This window comes from Rhinichthys klamathensis, unplaced genomic scaffold (genome assembly GCF_029890125.1).
Source record: "Rhinichthys klamathensis goyatoka isolate OS25496 unplaced genomic scaffold, OSU_Roscu_1.1 h1tg000430l_1, whole genome shotgun sequence".
Classification (NCBI taxonomy): domain Eukaryota; kingdom Metazoa; phylum Chordata; class Actinopteri; order Cypriniformes; family Leuciscidae; genus Rhinichthys; species Rhinichthys klamathensis.
This window is the reverse complement of record NW_026606926.1, coordinates 902,117-922,889: the sequence shown is the minus strand read 5'-3', so window position 1 is coordinate 922,889 and position 20,773 is coordinate 902,117. Positions and strand designations below refer to the sequence as shown.

Sequence of the window (20,773 nt, the reverse complement as noted above, 5' to 3'; positions counted from 1 at the left end):
ACTTCATCAGAAGAACTGATTGAGCCTCATGAAAGATAAGCCGGAAAATGTCTGTGTAAATCATTTTTTAAATTATTCTTACATATTGTCACATTGACTAGAAAAAATATATTGAGAATATTGAGCTTTACTCCTAGACTTCAATGAAACTTCAGCACTGGATGTTTGACGTCACATCGGTGAAACTTCACACAATACCTTCCGAATTTCCTCCACTTCTTTCACTGAAATCTGTCAATAAGCTATTTTAAAACTATTGTTATTTCTGTTTTTGGGGTAAAGACTGCTTCAGAGCGACTCGCGTCCAGAGCAGATAAAAATTCAATAAGAGCGCGGTGGAGGACGTGCTGTAATTACCATTAGTTCTGTGCAGAAGCCGTAATGGAGTGTTTTATCATGGTGGGACAGCTTCAGCATTGTTCATTATTTAGTGTTTGCTGAGCTGATGGGACCGTTGCCGACGGAAACCCTTATCTCTGTAACCCCCCCTTAAATTGGATTTTATATTATGGAGCCAGTCAGGTATGAACAAGTCATTTTCTCCTGTCTTGTCTTGCAGACTAAAACACGTTTGCCAGTGTAATGTGGGGGAGATTAAACAGCGTCTCACCACCAGAGACTAAGCTTTGAAGTGGATCGAGTGAAGAGAGTTCCTAGAGAGGGAGAGAAAGAGCTCTTTTGCCCTTGTCTTTCTAAAACGCAGGCCCACCGTGCTCAGGAAGAGACATCCTTTATGCACCTGTGACCACCCTGATGTGGCGTTTATGTGCTAGAAGTATTCCACAAAGAATGTCCGGCGGTTTGTCAGACTGACAATGAGACCTTGTCCTTGTCTCAGTGAGTTTAATCCGTGGCATTGCTCAATCTCCGTCCCTCCAACCTCTGCTAAAACAAACTCTCGGACCTCTGCGATAAGATGCGTGAGATAATCCTGCTCTTTAGCGTCATGGTGTTGAATCTTAATTTAATCTAAATTTGATTTGGCACTAGGACACGTTCTTGCACCGACTGTTTGGGTAGAAATCGATGGGCTTTGATTGGTCATGAAGACAGTTTGTGTCTCATCGCTCATCTGGGATCTTTTCAATAACATGTAATCTTCCCTAAATCTATCTGGGCCCAGAGCCCAGTTTCCTCAGGACATGTGTGTTTCTGTATGTTCTTCCTTGTGTGCGTCGGTCTGTCTGGGGTTTTTGCACACTATTAACACTATTTGTATTTTTTACCCTCTCAGACTTTTGTGTAGTAAAGAAAGATGGCGCTTTGGATGTGAGGATATCTTCTGTACATTCAGATTAAATATTAGATGGGCTGTTTACATGCAAATTGTAAATTTGATTTGCAGTATGCGAATGCTGTAAATTAAAATCTGAATACCACAACAACAGTTCGCAAATACTGCAGAGTTTCCATCCCATGTCCTAGAAAAAAAAATGCATGCAAATTGGCATAAAATAGAAATGGATGTTGTTGCCACTGTGGAAGCCATGGCTATGGCTTTTTTATTATTATAGTAAATTATTAGCAGTTCAGAGCTTGCGGAAAAAACACTTTTTTTTGCTAGCTATCAGCAGTAGATGCTTTACGTCTGGAGCGACAACGTGTCTGAAGGTAATAGAGGCCAATCATTTTGATGACAGGCTTTTGCGCCGGCATTTCAGAATGAATTTGAGATGCTGTGAGATGATACTGATCCAATAATTTTCTTTTCTGAACGATTTCTTTGGTCACATGTTTTCTGCCTCGAGCTAATTTATGCATTTTTATGCATATTTCACATAAAAATTTCACATAAAATGATGTGGACGGAAGCCCAGCTACCTACAATCAGATTGCAATTCTCACTAACATCACTCCTCTCGTTCTGTCCTAAGTATTAAATGAAGCAAAAAAAAAGTGACTAAAAAATAGCTGCCCAAGATAGCTGCCAAGTGAACTGACTTTCTTTGGCCCCAGGTTGAGTTTCATCTCAGGAGTTTTTCTCTGACCATCACCCTCGTGCATTTGAGCAAGACCTTTAACCACCTTAAACCTATCTAGGCTTGACAGACAAAAGGCAGAACTGTTGTCCAAACAACCCTCTTCCTTTCACATGCTTCCAAATCCAGCTTCCTATAGCTCTCGGGAGATTCAGCGCTCTCATATCGCTGAACAGACGCAGAGCTTTGAGCTTTTCATAGCCTTTAGTGCCAAAGAAAGAGTAACTCTTGGGTCAAGCGATCTGTTCATTTTTGGAGTTTTAAAAAGTACCTTTATCGCCGACAGTAAAGGTCTGCTTTCCATCTATTAGCATAATGTCTGTGGATACACACAGACACACTTTAATTTCTGGAATAGCTTTTACCGAAGACACCTACTCAATTTTCCTGTTTTTTTTTTCTCCCTCCTCTTAAGTTCTGTCCTGAAGGCTTAGCCAGCGAGTCAAAGTGCTGACGCAGTGAGGTCAAAGGTCGTCCGCAGACGGAGCTTGGCTCTCCCCATGCAGATGTCACTGCTGTTACTGCAGCCGAATAATTAACGCTCTCAGCCAATCACATGCATCATTCATGAGGCTTCGGTCTCTCTTTTTAATCTCTCTTCGTCTCCCTCTCCCTTTGCTGCCGCAGAGGTCAGATATCTTGTTTATTAGAGCGCTGTGTTTAACAGCCTGTGGGAGGTGTGCGGTGAGATGATGCAGTTTTTCGACAGCAGTTTTTGGGCTTAAGCTTCACCCTGACTGCCAGTGGGATGTGGTCGTGGAGAAGGGTATCAGCGAATGATTGATCTCCACTCTCTCCTTCTCTCTCAGTCTTTATGAGTGCCACCCTCTCACAGATGGCATCGAACAGACGCTTAGGCGAGATAGGATTTGAAAATAATTGGATGAGCCCAACTCTCACACATCTACGCAGCGTACAGCCTCCGATAAAAGACATTTAAGTTAAAGGAAGACAGAAGAAGACATTCAGCGCTCTGTTTGTGACTCAAAATTGGCGGCCCCATGTGGCGCGACCTTGATCACACCATCGTGGCGGGATGAGCTCAGAGGTGCTCTCTCGCACCCCCAGTGGGGGTCTGGGGCAGGGGGTCCTGGCACACACGGACTTTAAACAGAGCAGCCATGCTTTGCCACATGCCGCTGCACTCACTCGTTCACCGACAGTTGGTATGTGTATACATGAGCACACTTGTGTTAACAAACACAAAACTTGACAACCACACATGGATGGAATTCAGACTAACTGCATAATTCAAACTTGCAGGTTAATTGGCGTGCAGCATCGGTTTCTTTTGGATTTGCAGTACACTCTGAATGTCTGGATCATGCTGTTCATGAAAGGCTCAGTTCCAAATTCACTAAAATGATGATCTGGCTTAAATAAACAGCTTTTTTTTTTTCAAAAATCCTCACGGAATCCTCACGAAGAATTGAGGCAGTTCTGAAGGCAAAAGGGGGTCCAACCCGTTACTAGCATGGGGTACCTAATAAAGTGGCCGGTGAGTGTATATATATATATATATATATATATCCACAGGCAATATACACTCACCGGCCACTTTATTAGGTACCCCATGCTAGTAACGGGTTGGACCCCCTTTTGCCTTCAGAACTGCCTCAATTCTTCGTGGCATAGATTCAACAAGGTGCTGGAAGCATTCCTCAGGGAGTTTGGTCCATATTGACATGATGGCATCACACAGTTGCCGCAGATTTGTCGGCTGCACATCCATGATGCGAATCTCCCGTTCCACCACATCCCAAAGATGCTCTATTGGGTTGAGATCTGGTGACTGTGGAGGCCATTTTAGTACAGTGAACTCATTGTCATGTTCAAGAAACCAATTTGAAATGATTAGAGCTTTGTGACATGGTGGAAGTAGCCATCAGAGGATGGGTACATGGTGGCCATAAAGGGATGGACATGGTCAGAAACAATGCTCAGGTAGGCCGTGGCATTTAAACGATGCCCAATTGGCACTAAGGGGCCTAAAGTGTGCCAGGAAAACATCCCCCACACCATTACACCACCACCACCAGCCTGCACAGTGGTAACAAGGCATGATGGTTCCATGTTCTCATTCTGTTAACGCCAAATTCTGACTCTAACATCTGAATGTCTCAACAGAAATCGAGACTCATCAGACCAGGCAACATTTTTCCAGTCTTCAACTGTTCAATTTTGGTGAGCTCTTGCAAATTGTAGCCTCTTTTTCCTATTTGTAGTGGAGATGAGTGGTACCCGGTGGAGTCTTCTGCTGTTGTAGCCCATCCGCCTCAAGGTTGTGCGTGTTGTGGCTTCACAAATGCTTTGCTGCATACCTCGGTTGTAACGAGTGGTTATTTCAGTCACTGTTGCCCTTCTATCAGCTCGAACCAGTCTGGCCATTCTCCTCTGACCTCTGGCATCAACAAGGCATTTCCGCCCACAGAACTGCCGCTCACTGGATGTTTTTTCTTTTTCGGACCATTCTCTGTAAACCCTAGAGATGGTTGTGCGTGAAAATCCCAGTAGATTAGCAGTTTCTGAAATACTCAGACCAGCCCTTCTGGCACCAACAATCATGCCACGTTCAAAGTCACTCAAATCACCTTTCTTCCCCATACTGATGCTCGGTTTGAACTGCAGGAGATTGTCTTGACCATGTCTACATGCCTAAATGCACTGAGTTGCCGCCATGTGATTGGCTGCTTAGAAATTAAGTGTTAACGAGCAGTTGGACAGGTGTACCTAATAAAGTGGCCGGTGAGTGTATTTATATATTATATATTATAATAAACAATCAATGTTTATACAGTATACAGATTTATTCAAATTCATTATTCGACTTATTGTCAGGGTTCTGTCACTTTCCTTGGTTCTGTTTATTCTTGGGTTAGTGACACTGCTATCGTCTTGTCATGGTGAGTGTGCGATTCCGAGTTGTTTCTCTGTGTCATGTGCTCTTCTGTCTATACGCTGATTTCACGCAGCCGCCATTTTGAAATCGCTCCGGTGGGAAGAAAACCGGAAGTGTCGCCTTTAATCATAGGAGAGTCGCGAATGCGATGGCGGATTGTTGTGTTTAATGTAGAAATGAGTTATTCTAAAAATGTACATACATTTCTTTCATACTTTAGACTATATACAGTGAAATTCATTTATAAATAAACTTATTTTTGATATATATAATTCAGAACGTAAAAAAAAGAAGCAGGAACGAACTATAGACATATCCTATATTGGATATTAACATCCATCCGTGTAAATCGCGGCAGCAGCTTCAGGTTGGTAGTTCAAGGCATTGTTGTCTATCTGTACTTCCGGGGTTCTTCCCACGATTTCAAAATGGCGGCTGCGTGAAATCAGCGTATTGTCTTAACCCCGCCCATCTTGTTATCTGATTATTGGTTCAGTTACCCCATCTGGTCTGTGTTCAAAATCGCTCCCTATACCCTCATTCACTATTCCCTATATTACACCACTAACATAGTCCACTTGAAGGAGTGAATGAAATTCGGACACTGAGTGTGCTGGAAGGGCTGCCTCTTTTGCATAGTTTTTGCTTGCTGTTTAATAATCATTTGAAACTTAGGAAACTAGCAGCTCCAGTAGTAAGATGAAAAGATTTATCTTGAACTCTGTCATGGATGTATAAACCTTAATTAAACTTTTTAATAGGAATTAAATAGGAATTTATACCTGTATGATATTTCGCTGTACCTCATTGGACCAGCGGTTTGAAAAGTGGATGGATGGAGGATTCAGCTGCGGATGCCATCTTCTGGTCAGAAGCGGGAATTCATTTGGCACTACCGTCACAGTGCATTATGTGTATTCTAGCCGTTGAGCATACATTGGTTGTACACTTGCTATTGCAGTGCATTGTGGGATTGAATGAGTGCACTCGATAATGTCCACTATGGTTTCGGATACTATCACAAATGGCTATCTCCCTATAGGGGGCGATTTCGGACACAGCCCTGCTCTCCCTCGTTACCTGCCTTGTTTGCTCCCTATGTATTCTACTCGTGTTTGCAGTCTTGTGCCAGTTCGTTGTCTAATGTTTCTCGTTATGTGTTGTCAGTGTGCCTGGCCTTTTCCAGCCCTGCCTCGTTCTGCCCAGTTCAGTCCATCTGCTGGTCATGATTTTTCCCCAACTGGGTAGTTTCTGTTGTTTGTTTTATTTTTATTAAAAATAATAAAAAAACGAATAAACTCTGCACAATTGAGCCCATGCTTCATCCCTTTACCCTCATCCTGACATATGCATGCTATATTTTAAATCTTTTGAAGCTATATGATTTTTGTGAGGAACTAAGTGACATTTAAGTCATTTTCACTTATAATCTTAGCGTCTGCCGTTTCTGTTAAACCTCATTCTTGTATATATGCCTCTACAAATTCAACTTTGGTTATGAGACAGTCAAGAACCAATGTCATTTGGCATCATAAGCATCAAACCTGGTGTGACATGTCTTCAAATACCGTATCTCTGTCTGCCTTCATTGTAAGAAAAAGAGCAGCATGATCATTCTTTAAAACATCTCCTTTTGTGTTCCACAAAAGAAATAAGGTCATACAGGTTTAAAAGGACATGGGAGTGAGTAAATGATGGTTGAACTTAATGAGCACATCTCTTTAAATGTAATTATAGGATGGCAAAATGTAATTGCTTATTTGGTACTCAGTTTGAATTTCCCGCCCAAATAAAACCTTTTCTTGTTACCCTGGTCTGACAGTTCTGTTACCCACTTGATCAGTCCTTGGTGGCGCAGTGCCTATAATCTACCACCTGGTCATCACTGCTCTATTTGTTCTTCTTGTCCTCAAGCATTTTTAATCATTCCAAGCCAAACACACGCTTATCTCCCACAAACCTTTTTCCTTCTAAGAGTTATAGAAAGACAGCAATTAACTACCAAATGTCTTTTGACAGTGGTCTGTGTGTATATATAATTGCTCAATGGCTGAGGCCATTTTCCTGAACAAACACAAGGGACCCAGGGCCATGTGAGCAAACCGTCCGTCATCAAAGCAAACACGTCCACACACACATACTTCTTCTCTGCACACCGTTATATGTGTGTGTGCGAATATGACCTTCAGAAGTGCAGACATGCCACAGGGAGTTACAGGAAGTCAGTCTCCATCACCATCTCTCGTGCCTCATTGATCGCCTAGTGTCGTTCACGCACAAACTTTTCTGTTTGATAGTCGTCCTGTGGCCGTATGTGTGCTTGAGTATCATTGATTACACTGTAAAAAAAGTTGTTGTTTTTTTAAGTTGTAAATAAAATAACGATTATTGAAGTATTTTACAAGAAATATACTTTTTACTTCAAAATTCAAAATGTAATGTTTAATTCATTGTTACTTGCCGTTAGGGCTGCACGATTAATCGATTTTTAATCACGATCACGATTTTGGCTTCCCACGACCAAATTCGCGTGATCGAGCGATATTTAAAATGCGTCATTCCGTTCAGAACGCTCCGTATCAAAGGTTTTTTGTTGTTGTTGCAAAGCCAATCTAGCGCTCCTAAACCACTGTCTGATCACGTGCCTCCATGAGCCCCTGTGCGCGAGAGAGACCGAGTGTGTCAACGCACGAGAGAGACAGAGTGTCCAAGAGCGCGCTCGAAAGTGCGCGAGAGATACCGAGTGTGTCTTCGTGCGAGCGACAGCGCGCGAGAGATACCGAGTGTGTCTGCGTATTTTTATTTATTCTTTAAGGAGATGCACTGAATTTTGGTGAATAAGAGGACCTGTTTTATTTTGATGCACATAGTTGTACATTAGCAGGAATGTATAGCACAATATGGATGTGAAAGCAGTTATAATTAGCCTATGTGACAATAACATTTGTTTTGGTTAAAATCAACAAATAATCGTGATAATTATCGTGATCTCAATATTGATCAAAATAATCGTGATTATCATTTTGGCCCAAATCGTGCAGCCCTACTTGCCGTCTCTTTGTAATTATTTGTGAAATCAGTTTCGGAGTGAAAATCCTTTTAAAGTAAATCCAATTTTTTTTTCAGTGTACACATACTATTCTGGTTGTCGGCTTAATGATTCATGATTTTCATGATTTATTCCAAGTATTTAGGAATTATGCAAGTGGCCGGGCATTCTTAAAAATAAAAGTTCTTTATTAGCGTAAATTGTTCGACGAACAATTGCACAAAATGACATTATAGTGGAAAAAGGTTCTTTAGATTATTAAAATGTTCTTCACACTAAGAACTGTTCACTGAAGGAGTTTTTAATGGAGCCAAAATGGTTCTTCTGCGAAAACCACTTTTTGGAGCCGTTCATTTTTGTGGAAACCCAAATACCACATCTACATACTTGTTGAACTTATTGGCATTACTTATTAGAAAGTCTGGGAAGTCTTTCCACTTGTTGGTATAATGGCTATAAATGTTTTTATTACTCAGACTATCTTTTATTTTGTCGTTTTCTAGGTCTATCCCCAGGCTCAGATGCTCAAGTGAACACAGAGAATGTTCGCAGCCGAGAACAGATACTCCAGACGTTGACTGACCTCTCCAGATCCTTCCAGGACATCGCTGACCGCTGCTTGCTGGTGTTGCATCTGGAGGTCAGGTAGGTCCCACCTTATCATCTCAATCTGAGAAGACTCCAAACGCACACCTTAAGGTATCTTCACACAAACAATGACTTAAACTCTGCAGATTTGCAGACTGATTCTACACAGCTACAAACTATCATCTCCATCAGTGTTAAACGGCTTGTATTTTTAGGCCTTCCAAAGAGTCTGCCTGGCAAAAGAGCATCATTGGGTCATTCACTCTCCGTACCCTCCTCCACAGGCCCTCCCTCACGCTCGCCCGATTATTCTCTGATGTCATTTAGCTTGTGTGATCCTGTTTATGATTTGGAAACAATAACTGGCGGCTCCCATGCTATGCGTTATTGACTTTTTCCATCAAGCAAATTTCCCTTGACAGTGCTTGAGGGTAAATTAAGCCATAAGAGAAGGTAAGAAGAAGAGGATGCAGGCTTTTTGCGGGCATCTTCGCTTAAAGCTTTTCTAATGGTGAATAATAAAAAAGGGAGGTTTATTGCAGGTCTGTTGGAGGCCATTATGGAAACCTTTCCATCTCACCTTCTCTCTCAGAAACACACTCTTTATCTGTGCACCTATACGCAGGTTTATTAGGCCATGAACACCCCATAGATTGTAGCCACAAACAAACAAACATGCACCTGCTCACAGGACATTCCATCATCCCAGTTCATTCAGTCTTTATAGAGTGAAGCTGTGGAATAAAATATCTACCACCGGCATCTGCTGTTTCTCTGAAGACAGTCTAGAGTACTATTAACACTACTTGCATAATAACAATAATGCACACGTTCAAAAATGGTTTCAGGTTTTTGTTTGTGAATTTATCTTGAGGATGAATTTTCCAACAGAACAACATGTAGAGATGTACTCATTTGGAAAAAAATGATTACGGTAATAAAAAGTTGTTTTTATTATTGAAAACTTAAAAACTATACTGACATTTTTCTTTTACTAATAGAAAATTACAAAAATTTATATAATAATAATTCATTACATTTATATAGCGCTTTTCTCGGCACTCAACGCGCTTTACATAGAAAGGGGCAATCTCCTCAACCACCACCAATGTGCAGCATCCACCTGGATGATGCGACGGCAGCCATAGTGCGCCAGAACGCCCACCACACACCAGCTTACTGGTGGAGAGGAGACAGAGTGATGAAGCCAATTAGTATATATATATATATATATATGGGGATGATTAGGAGGCCATGATGGACAGAGGCCCACTGGGCCAAATTTGGGCAGGATGCCGGGGTTACACCCCTACTCTTTCGAAAGACATACTGGGATTTTTTGTGACCACAGAGAGTCAGGACCTTGGTTTAACGTCTCATCCGAAGGACGGTGCTCTTTGACAGTATAGTGTCCCCATTCACTATACTGGGGCGTTAGGACCCACACAGACCACAGGGTGAGCACCCCCTGCTGGCCTCACTAACACCTCTTCCAGCAGCAACCTGGTTTTCTCAGGAGGTCTCCCATCCAGGTACTAACCAGGCTCAACCCTGCTTAGCTTCAGTGGGCAACCAGTCTTGGGCTACAGGGTGATATGGCTGCTGGCCGTAGCTTGAGCACAACTAAATTACTACATTTTTAACTTCAATTAAAATAAATTGAATCAAGTTCAAAATATGAACAAATGAATGAATGATGCTAAAATAACACTGATACAAACTCCCTTTTAAAATAAAAAGTGTGACAAAATATACCAAATTTTAAATTAATTAGTTCACATGATCAAAGACATCTTAATGGAGGTTTTCCAGGAATGTCAGATGAAAAGACTACTTCATGTGAAAAATGTTCGTTTTTAAGGTGAAATCCTGTGTGGGTTAAAACAAGTCATATCTCAAGCTTCAGGAAAGTTCTTATCTTACTCAACTCATAATTGTCATTCCGTGCATGTCGTCTGTGCTCCATCAGGGTCCACTGTTTCCATTATCTGATCCCTCTGGCAAAGCAAGGCAACTACGCCATCGTGGCTAATGCAGCCAGCATGGACTACGACCCCCTGGTGGTGAAGCTGAATAAAGACATCAGTGCCATAGAGGAAGTGATGGGAGCCGCCCTGCAGCAGCACAAGTTTCAGTATATCTTTGAGGGTGAGAGTGACCTCTTGCCTCAACAGGAAGCTGATGACTGAAGGAGTCTTTCTTTTCTGACTGTCTTCCTGTCTCTGTGCAGGTCTGGGTCACCTGATCTCCTGCATTCTGATTAATGGAGCTCAGTACTTCAAGCGCATCAGTGAGTCCGGCATCAAGAAGATGTGCAGAAATATCTTTGTGCTCCAGCAGAACCTGACCAACATCACCATGTCACGCGAGGCTGATCTGGATTTCGCCAGGTAGAATGCAAACACACACACCCACACACAAAAGTGCAATGTAGTGTTGTCAAAAATATATATTTTTCGATACTGAAATATCTGAAACGCTTCAAAACATTTTCCGTAGATACATAATATCAGCTTCACTTTCTCTCTTTCACACCTTTTTTTTAGACAGCGAGTTGACACACAAACTCGCCTCCCCTCACTCACTCGTTTCATTATCTATGGATGAGTATTGTTGGTTACAGGGTGAGGATTTGAATTTCAGCGTGGGGTTGCGTGTATTACACATAATTTTACTCATTCCCGCAGATTTTGTGCTCACACCCAAAGTGCGCTCACAGAAAGCTGCCTCAGTACTAGATTTACTTTTTTTCGCTGCTTATTGCGCTTAAACAGTCAAATACACACAAAATACTGCCAAAATGCATGTATTCACGTACACACAAGCAGTCATGTTTTAAGTGAACGTAAACAGTTGAGAAAGAAAACGCATGTGTAACAGTATAATGGATCCGTGTGTCAGGTCTTAAAGTGACAGCAGCCTAATATACCTGCTGCCACATTATGAGATAAAATTTAAAATATCTTCATGGCAGTTTTTCCCTTTGATACCATCGGTACAGTGTGTGTGTTTGTATATATATATATATATATATATACATACACACACACACACACTTTTATATACTTTGCAGTGTAACCTTAAATTACTTTGTTGTTCAATTCACATTTATTTGTATGGCGCATTTCACAATACATTTCGTTTCAAAGCAGCTTTACAGAAAAAGGATCAGTTAATAAATATCATCTCTCTCCAGTCTGTATATAATTAACAGGATGTTTCTTCATTTTTATGTGAAGATCACTGTCAGAGCTGTGAAATTAGAGAGAGTAATATGCATTTTTCTGTACAAACAATGCAAATCAATACCCGGCGGATTTCTTGCATGATTATTACAGTGCTGGCTTATTGACCCCTCACTCTCTCATACATGATATCACGTGATGCATGGGTGGTACAGGTGGTGATTGGAATTACAGTGCATTGTTTACTCTATCAAGGCTCCTCTGATTAACCCCTCCTACACACACACACACACACACACGGCAGAGAGAGCGTCTCTCTGTAAACCTCTTTATGAATACATTGGCATTATCCTCATAAACCGCTTGGAAAACAAGATAATAAAGGAGCACTATAGCACTAGTCTCTTGCAGCTGTACCCCTGTCATTTACATCCAGCTTTGAGTGTGTATAAATGCCTTTGTGTTGAGGGATTCATTGAGAGAGATGGAAGCATATATGTGGATGCTGGGAGATGGAGCTAGGCCCATGAGGAAAAAGGGGAATCGTTGGCTGCCCTCCCATTTGAATGCTTGCTGTGGGCGACTGGGCCAAGGACACAGTAATAACCATCGATTTGAGTTAAAGCTGAGCAGTGCAGTGGCCAAACTCAGTGGCTCTCCTCTCTTGCGACAGGCTTTGGTCACAGTGCCATCTAGTGAGGAGAAACATGCCGTCAGGAACACTGCAGAGCTTGTCTAAAAACATGAATATGAGCACATTTATTTATTTAAGCCAGTACAAACAGAGTAATTTGATTGCACAGGGCTACTGCCAGAGGTTTTGATGTTTAAATCAAGAGTAAACAACCTAACTAGTAGTTTTTCATTGAAATGACCTTGCGTCTGGTTGTTGGTCCAGTCCCCAAGCAAAATCAGAGTGCTTTTACTCTCGCTACATGCTCACACACGTACACATACACACACCATCTGCTCACAGCCTTAGACTGAGCCAGGCCATGTCCCAGAGTCCTGCAGGTGCTTCAGTAATGTCTTATCAACGTCACCTAAATCTGGCAAGAGACTAATGTGTTCTTCATCATGGATTGATCGAATTGAGGACAAATTGTTCCAAAACCTCTCCTTACATCTGTATGAACCCAGTTCATCTGCATTTTCAGTCACTACATAGGTACACTACCATTCAAAAGTTTGGGGTCAGTAGGATTTTTTTTATCACATTAAATTGGTCAAAAGCGAGAATAAGGATATATTCATTATGTTTTAAAATGTTTCTGTTTCAAAGAAATGCTGTTCTTTTGAATTTTCTATTCATCAAAGAATCTAGTTTTGACAAAACATTTTTTAACATTGATTATAATAAAAATGTTTCTTGAGCAGCAAATCAGCCAACAATTTCTGAAGGATCATGTCACTGAAGACTGGAATAATGATGCTGAAAATTCAGCTTTGACATCACAGGAAAAATATATTTTTAAAATATATTAAAAAAAAGATTTTGATGGTGAGCAAAAAGAGACTTGAAAATTTAAAAACAAAAAAATCGTGCTAAACCCAAACTTTTGAATTTTAGTGTAGATACATAGGCAAAGATAAATAGCATTTTAACTTTATGCAAATAAGCAATGATGTAATGTGGCAACTACCAATGGGAGTGCAGAGAGTAAAGCCCTACCTGCTGAAGTTTATCTGTTGTCTAATGTACACAAAATGGCAAGTAATAGCTGAAATCATTAGTTATAATCTGATTACCTGGCTTTACATGAACTCAGTTCTGCTTTAGAATTTAGAAGTTTAGAAGTTCTGAATTTAATTTTCCATGCAGAAAATCCCATCTACTATTTTGGAATAATCTATTTTGGATAAACCCGCCCCTGAGCAACACAAAACCCTGAAAGTTCTCAAAAAGTACTGTTGTCACATTGCATCTGGGTCAGACAGTCTCTTTCTTTCTCATTGGCAGATTATGCTGCAGTGAAGACCAGACAAAACAATATACACTCACCTAAATGATTATTAGGAACACCTGTTCAATTTCTCATTAATGCAATTATCTAATCAACCAATCACATGGCAGTTGCTTCAATGTATTTAGGGGTGTGGTCCTGGTCAAGACAATCTTCTGAACTCCAAACTGAATGTCAGAATGGGAAAGAAAGGTGATTTAAGCAATTTTGAGCGTGGCATTGTTGTTGGTGCCAGAGGAGCCGGTCTGAGTATTTCACAATCTGCTCAGTTACTGGGATTTTCACGCACAACCATTTCTAGGGTTTACAAAGAATGGTGTGAAAAGGGAAAAACATCCAGTATGCGGCAGTTCTGTGGGCGGAAATGCCTTGTTGATGCTAGAGGTCAGAGGAGAATGGGCCGACTGATTCAAGCTGATAGAAGAGCAACTTTGACTGAAATAACCACTTGTTACAACCGAGGTATGCAGCAAAGCATTTGTGAAGCCACAACACGCACAACCTTGAGGCGGATAGGCTACAACAGCAGAAGACCCCACCGGGTACCACTCATCTCCACTACAAATAGGAAAAAGAGGCTACAATTTGCAAGAGCTCACCAAAATTGGACAGTTGAAGACTGGAAAAATGTTGCCTGGTCTGATGAGTCTCGATTTCTGTTGAGACATTCAGATGGTAGTCAGAATTTGGCGTAAACAGAATGAGAACATGGATCCATCATGCCTTGTTACCACTGTGCAGGCTGGTGGTGGTGGTGTAATGGTGTGGGGGATGTTTTCTTGGCACACTTTAGGCCCCTTAGTGCCAATTGGGCATCGTTTGAATGCCACGGCCTACCTGAGCATTGTTTCTGACCATGTCCATCCCTTTATGGCCACCATGTACCCATCCTCTGATGGCTACATCCAGCAGGATAATGCACCATGTCACAAAGCTCCAATCATTTCAAATTGGTTTCTTGAACATGACAATGAGTTCACTGTACTAAAATGGCCCCCACAGTCACCAGATCTCAACCCAATAGAGCATCTTTGGGATGTGGTGGAACGGGAGCTTCGTGCCCTGGATGTGCATCCCACAAATCTCCATCAACTGCAAGATGCTATCCTATCAATATGGGCCAACATTTCTAAAGAATGCTTTCAGCACCTTGTTGAATCAATGCCACGTAGAATTAAGGCAGTTCTGAAGGCGAAAGGGGGTCAAACACAGTATTAGTATGGTGTTCCTAATAATCCTTTAGGTGAGTGTATATTACATTTACAAAAAAAAAAATCAGCCATGCTGATCACATTATTCCAGTGTGAAATATAAAACATGCTCTCTGATTCAGGAAGGAAAGGGGAATTTGTAAGAAAATTCACAGTTCAGAGACTGGCTGACTGACATGCATGGGTCAGAGGTCAAGCTGTTGGAAAAGCACCTGTCTTGTGAGGCCATTTGTAAAGGCTTCTGGAAAAAACGACATTTAGCCAGCATGTCAGGGTGACGGCCTGGACTGTTTACACCACGGCTGCTCTGTGCTCCCGATAACCACAAAACAAACCGCCAGCTGCACTTGACAGCACATTGGTCTTTCTGTGTATGCGTGTGCGAGTAACATGAGGCTTTTCTCCATTTCTGTTTATTATGTTTATATAGATATATTCCTCTATATTTTTATTTTTTGTTTGTTCTAGGAAATAAGATGCCAGGGAAATTAGCTTTCACACACAGTCTAACTCCCATCGGATACCAGCATGATTAGCAAAGGTGACCAGAATATAAGGCGATATATCCAATATTCATAATTTATTAATGTTGATTTTGATGCCGATAAAATTAAGCACCATTGTGAATATTACCATGATTTTTAGGTGTTGTTTTTTTTCTAGGTTTTGGTTTATTTCAGGGAATCTATTGTATAAACTCTCATACAATTATTCATTTACATCATCACTCAAAAATACTCAACAATGCCTCTGTGGAGCATTTTTTATGCATTAAAAAAAGTAGTAAAATATATGTAGATACTATTTCTATTTATTACTATATATTCATGTAATGGCGCTTATAATTAAAAAAATGTTAAATTAATTTTTTTCACATTTTCTTTTTGAAATAAAACTTTTATTTTTATTTATTTACTTACTGTGTTTTAGATCTTTTTTCCATCCACTTAAAAAAGATCTTATATATTTTTAATCATTTTGACAACGCTGTTAGGATAAAAAGGATGGTTCCTATAATTGAAAGCTGTAAAATATTGTCCAGCTCAATACAGTTACAGCAGTCAATTCACAGTGTATGCACCATTTATGAGCCTATTCCACCTGCTATCCCAGGACTGCTATCCTGTCCAGTTGTTCTCTCATATGTAAACCAGGTCAAACCATCCTCAAAGTCTCACCTCACTTAAAAACAGAGACGCTGATGAAAGAGCAGCTTGCCTGCAAAATGTTCCCATTAAATTGAAAATCAGACCTGTCAGGAGGGAATTTCCAAGAAGCCTGATATGCACTTTTGCATGGAAAGCATTGGCATTTGTAACTGTGGTGACGACCATGCGTGTTCTGTTTGATGGAGAGGATCGTCTTGGGCATCTTGCCTGCTCTCTCTCTCTCTCTCTCTCTCTCTCTCTCTCTCTCTCTCTCTCTCTCTCTCTCTCTCTCTCTCTCTCTCTCTCTCTCTCTCTCTCTCTCTCTCTCTCTCTCTCTCTCTCTCTCTCTCTCAGCCACTAACTAATGTGTTGCTGAGAATGCGCTGACAGAAGCAGCCCTTAATGGCTTTAATATTGTACATGCTGGAAATGGGAGGAAACGAATTGTGCTGATTTGAGGTTTTTTTTTCACTGTCTCCCTTCGTGCCAACATACATCTCCCAGCGTCCTTCGCCGTATGCATCATAAATTTGCTTAATACTCCTTGTATGCACTACTGTACACACAGAACCTGTCTAATTAAAACTTAATGGCACTCAGAAAACACACACACACACACACACACACAGGTGCAGGTTCTATGTGTGAGAAGTTCCTGCTCTTTATTATCTTCTAATGGGAGAGAGGATTGGGAGAGGAGAGGAAAGGAAAGGAGGTGGTCTTAAAAGCCAAGAGTTAATCAGATTAGCAACTCACCACGGTTTTGCTAAATGCTTTTAAATGTGTGCGAAATGAAGTGTGGAGAATGACATAGTTGGCCCATCAAGCAAACAAACAAACTTAGAAGCACACAAATAGCCAGCTGAACTTTTTATGTTGACTTAAAAACCCATGAAATTGCTCGATGAGCAAGGTATATATTATATTATATTATATTATATTATATTATATTATATTATATTATATTATATTATATTATACCCCTTAAGTGGGGTTATGTTTAAAATGTTATTTTTTTTATTTTGAATCTTCATTTAAGTCTTCCATGCTAGTAAGGTGGCTGTTTTCTGTCAAATGAAGTGCTGTACAGTATATGAGACTGTCCTGCTTTGAGCCCTAATGAGCAGACAGCACAGGTCTGGTGGATTAACGCCCTGGCACAGTAAGGGTTACTGGGACACTGTACTGTCAGGCCTGTTATAAATGGCTGTGTTTTTTTCAGTGTCAGAGATGAATAGGGGTTAATGGAACTGCCCTCTCTCTGTCCTGCAGGTGCACTTGTGCTCACATTCACACTTTTCGGCACGCTTTTCAGCATCTTATGGGTTGAATCTGTACTTTTTACTGGCTGAATATGCTGTGATCATTCGATTTTCCATGTTAGTGTTAATCTGCAGCATTAAAGCTCAGCAGTTTATAGGCGCAAGGGCAACACCATTATTTCCAAGTTCTTAGAGAATTCTTCACCGAGGTTTAAGAAAGCTGATCTGTGACATGTTTGAGCATGTTTGTTTCTGTCTTTCATTTAGCGCACCCTATTCAGCAAGTGGACTGTCTTGTGGTATCCAAAACAACATATCCCTGTTGGTCATTTAAACAGGTTATTTAAACAGCAAGTACACGGCAAAAGTGAAGTTGGTCTAATTTCAGCTATACTTTTAGATTTTTTTTTGTTTGCTACCACAATGCTAGGATGTTGTAGATGGTTGCCAGTTCGTTCTTTGATTTCATTTGAAGTATATCAAGGCCTTTGAAGAAAAGGTTCTGTAGAATATTTTAGGATTTATTTTATGGATTTATTTTTAAATAATTGAGTTTTATGTTGATCAAATTTTATGAATTAAACAGCTATTAAACATGAAAGTATTGTGCAATTATTTAAGACATTTCTCCTTATATAGATCATTTTGGCATAAAGTGTTCTTTAAAATTGACTCAAGAATGTTAGGTTATAGAACCTCATTGAACTTTTGTTTCTAATACTGTAGATGCTCTGCTTTCACTCACAAATTGCTAGTAAATTTCACAAATAATTAAAGCAACAGCAAGTACATGTGACATTTTGAAGTAGAAAGGCTCCAAGTAAGTTGAAGTAAGATATGTACTCCAATTATTTTAGTTTACAACATCAAAAAGATAATTTATAGTGCATTTATGGTAAAGATCACAGCCACAAAGCATCTAGATACGTAGCTGCATGTTCTCCAGAAGTTCATCACCTCAAGCCCTTATGATGTCTGGCATGGCTTTAAAATTTGCATGTGCTCCATCATGAAAAGACTCAAATTGGCCATTTCTTCCACTGTTTGCTCTGTACGGAGCACCTTTAAAGTGAGAGGTAAAATGGGCTCTTGGGCTCATTTAGAGTGCAGCCAGAAGTCTCTGAGCACCTGGAGGAGTGTGCCTGCTTGATAGGGGAGTTAGAGAGAGTCCTGCTGGCTAAGGCCTTTCTGTGTGCCCGAGTAATGCAGAGAGAGAGAGAGAGAGAGAGAGAGAGATTTGGAGGAGTCGTCTGCTCTGATGGGGTCAAAACACATTCAGCTCTTATCACCCCTGTTACAAATGTGCCTCTGCTGCAGAAATAGAAGTTGTAAGCCCTTTTTGTGTGGGTGTGTGTATGCATACTCATGTGTAAGTGTCTCCTTGAACTATAAGTCTAATGTTTAATGTACGTTTACCCATCCTGCTGGTCAACAGCATGTTTAGGCCAAAAGGTCTGTGTAAAAATATGTCTGATGTTCTTAACAAGTTTTGTGAATGCAGGAATTCACAATAAAGAACAGTAAGGACAGTGTGAGAGAGTTTCGGCCCAGTTGACAGAACTATCATTTAATTTGATAATACTTCCATGCTTATATTCTTACAATTTAACATTTGATTACACTTTATTTTAAGGTGATTTAAATTTTTATTTTTATTTAATCTTTATTATCTTGTTTTTACAAACTCCAATGCGGGATTCTTTCTGGTTAAATGAAAATGCTTTGCACCATATATACACCAAGTGTTTATGAATATATATCACAGAGTTATGATAAAACTGTTATATTGTCATTAAAAAAACTTTTGAAAAATGCAAAAACGTATGAGTTTATCCTTGAAAAAAGATCAGCAACACTCATGAAATAACACAAACTCTTTCCTTCTGTTTCTCTGCAGGCAGTACTATGAGATGCTGTACAACACAGCGGACGAGCTGCTAAACCTGGTGGTTGATCAAGGGGTGCGCTACACAGAGCTGGAGTACATCAATGCTTTGAGTCTCCTCCACCGCAGCCAGACAGGCGTGGGAGACCTGACCGTGCAGAACATGCGGCTGCAGCGCCTCAAAGAGATCATATGCGAACAGGCTGCTATTAAACAGGCTACCAAGGATAAGAAGATCACTACGGTCTAGAGTCGCACGTTTAAACTTAAATCCACCAATGCTCTGAAAGGGACTGCCGTTCGTTACTGTCACAAGCTTTGAGTCAATCACACTTTCAAGCAAACATTATAGTGGCCGTTTCATTTCGTCTTGTTTCTTTTCTATTTTTTTATGCATATATATATTATAATTTGTAAAGTACCAGGGGAAACCAGGGCTTTCCGCACACCAATGTACACACAGACACACATGCTCGCAGAAGAAAGGTTCTAATAAATGAATCCCATGTATTGGTCTGGTTAGACCAGACGACACCTTTCAGACTGAGAGGAAGGATTCTCTCACTGTGGCTTGGGGACATTTTCATCTCATTTTCTTACTTTATCAAACCGCTGCTCTCAATTATAGATCTTCCTGCGCTCCGTCTCCCTGCCCGGCCCGCAGCCTGTGTCTGGAATAACAGATGCCAGATTAGAAAGCCAGGCTTTTTTATCAGGCAAAAAAGAAACCCCTCATCCGCCGCTTGTTTATTTGTTCTTCTTTCTCAAGAGAAGGAAATGGGAATTGCTAAACCCATTTAGCATTTCTTACATTGCTCCCTACCTGTGTGTGTGTGTTTGTTTATTCCACATAAGCCCGTCATCATTATGACACAGACATTGATTGTGACATTATAAAGTTTTAATGACACTTTCATCATTGGATCTGTGGATTATTTGGCTGTTTAAACAGATGGGTTTCTAAGAGTTGATATAAGACTATGTCTACTAAAACTTATATTTGGATCTGATCTTTTTGTCTTATTCACGGCTCATTGCTCAAACTTGCACAAAAAAATACAGATCACTCATACTCTGTGTTCTAGGCTATTTTTAGTTCATTAATTATGAATAATAGAATGAGAGAGAAAGCCATCGATACAGAACACAGGCGTTAAGCAGGAAGCCAACCGAGCAATCCATCAAAATGACTCATCCACTTGAATCAATAATTGCCACCAGGTTGCCAAAGAGAGAAACACAGCATAAAAATCCTGTTTGGATGTTGAAGATGTGTTACAGGAATGGTTAGGCATTAGAAATGTCATGTCTACCTTATTTTGTAATGCCTGTAATGTGTCTAGTAAGAGGAGTCATACTAAAGACTGAAGATACTGAAGATGTGTTTTAAGTGCTATTAGGTTCCCAATGTTGACTCAAGCACTCCTTTTAGCGTTATACTGTACATGCATCCTCAACTATAATATTCATTCAGACCTCACTGCAACAGAATATAATGGGGTTTGCACAATGTTCTGATGAATCAACACTATTTCATGCCTTTGTTTTTTTTAGTAATGTATTTTGTTGTGTAGCATTTAATAACATTTGAGAAGTTCACTAA

General features: G+C 40.4%; 1 protein-coding gene and 1 pseudogene across 1 annotated transcript in view; one reads left to right on the top strand and one right to left on the bottom strand.

Annotated features, from left to right (window-relative positions):
• exoc4 (exocyst complex component 4) overlaps window positions 1-19,537 on the top strand; it is a 119,438-nt gene extending 99,901 nt beyond the window's left edge. Inside the window, exons 15-18 of the mRNA XM_056235730.1 lie at window positions 8,431-8,572; window positions 10,485-10,663; window positions 10,746-10,905; window positions 19,183-19,537. Of these exons, the coding sequence (XP_056091705.1) occupies window positions 8,431-8,572; window positions 10,485-10,663; window positions 10,746-10,905; window positions 19,183-19,420 (719 nt within the window). The 3' untranslated portion in view covers window positions 19,421-19,537. The remainder of the gene's footprint in view (window positions 1-8,430; window positions 8,573-10,484; window positions 10,664-10,745; window positions 10,906-19,182) is intronic.
• Window positions 10,006-10,122, bottom strand: LOC130071171 (5S ribosomal RNA; annotated as a pseudogene).
• Window positions 19,538-20,773: the final 1,236 nt, after the last annotated feature.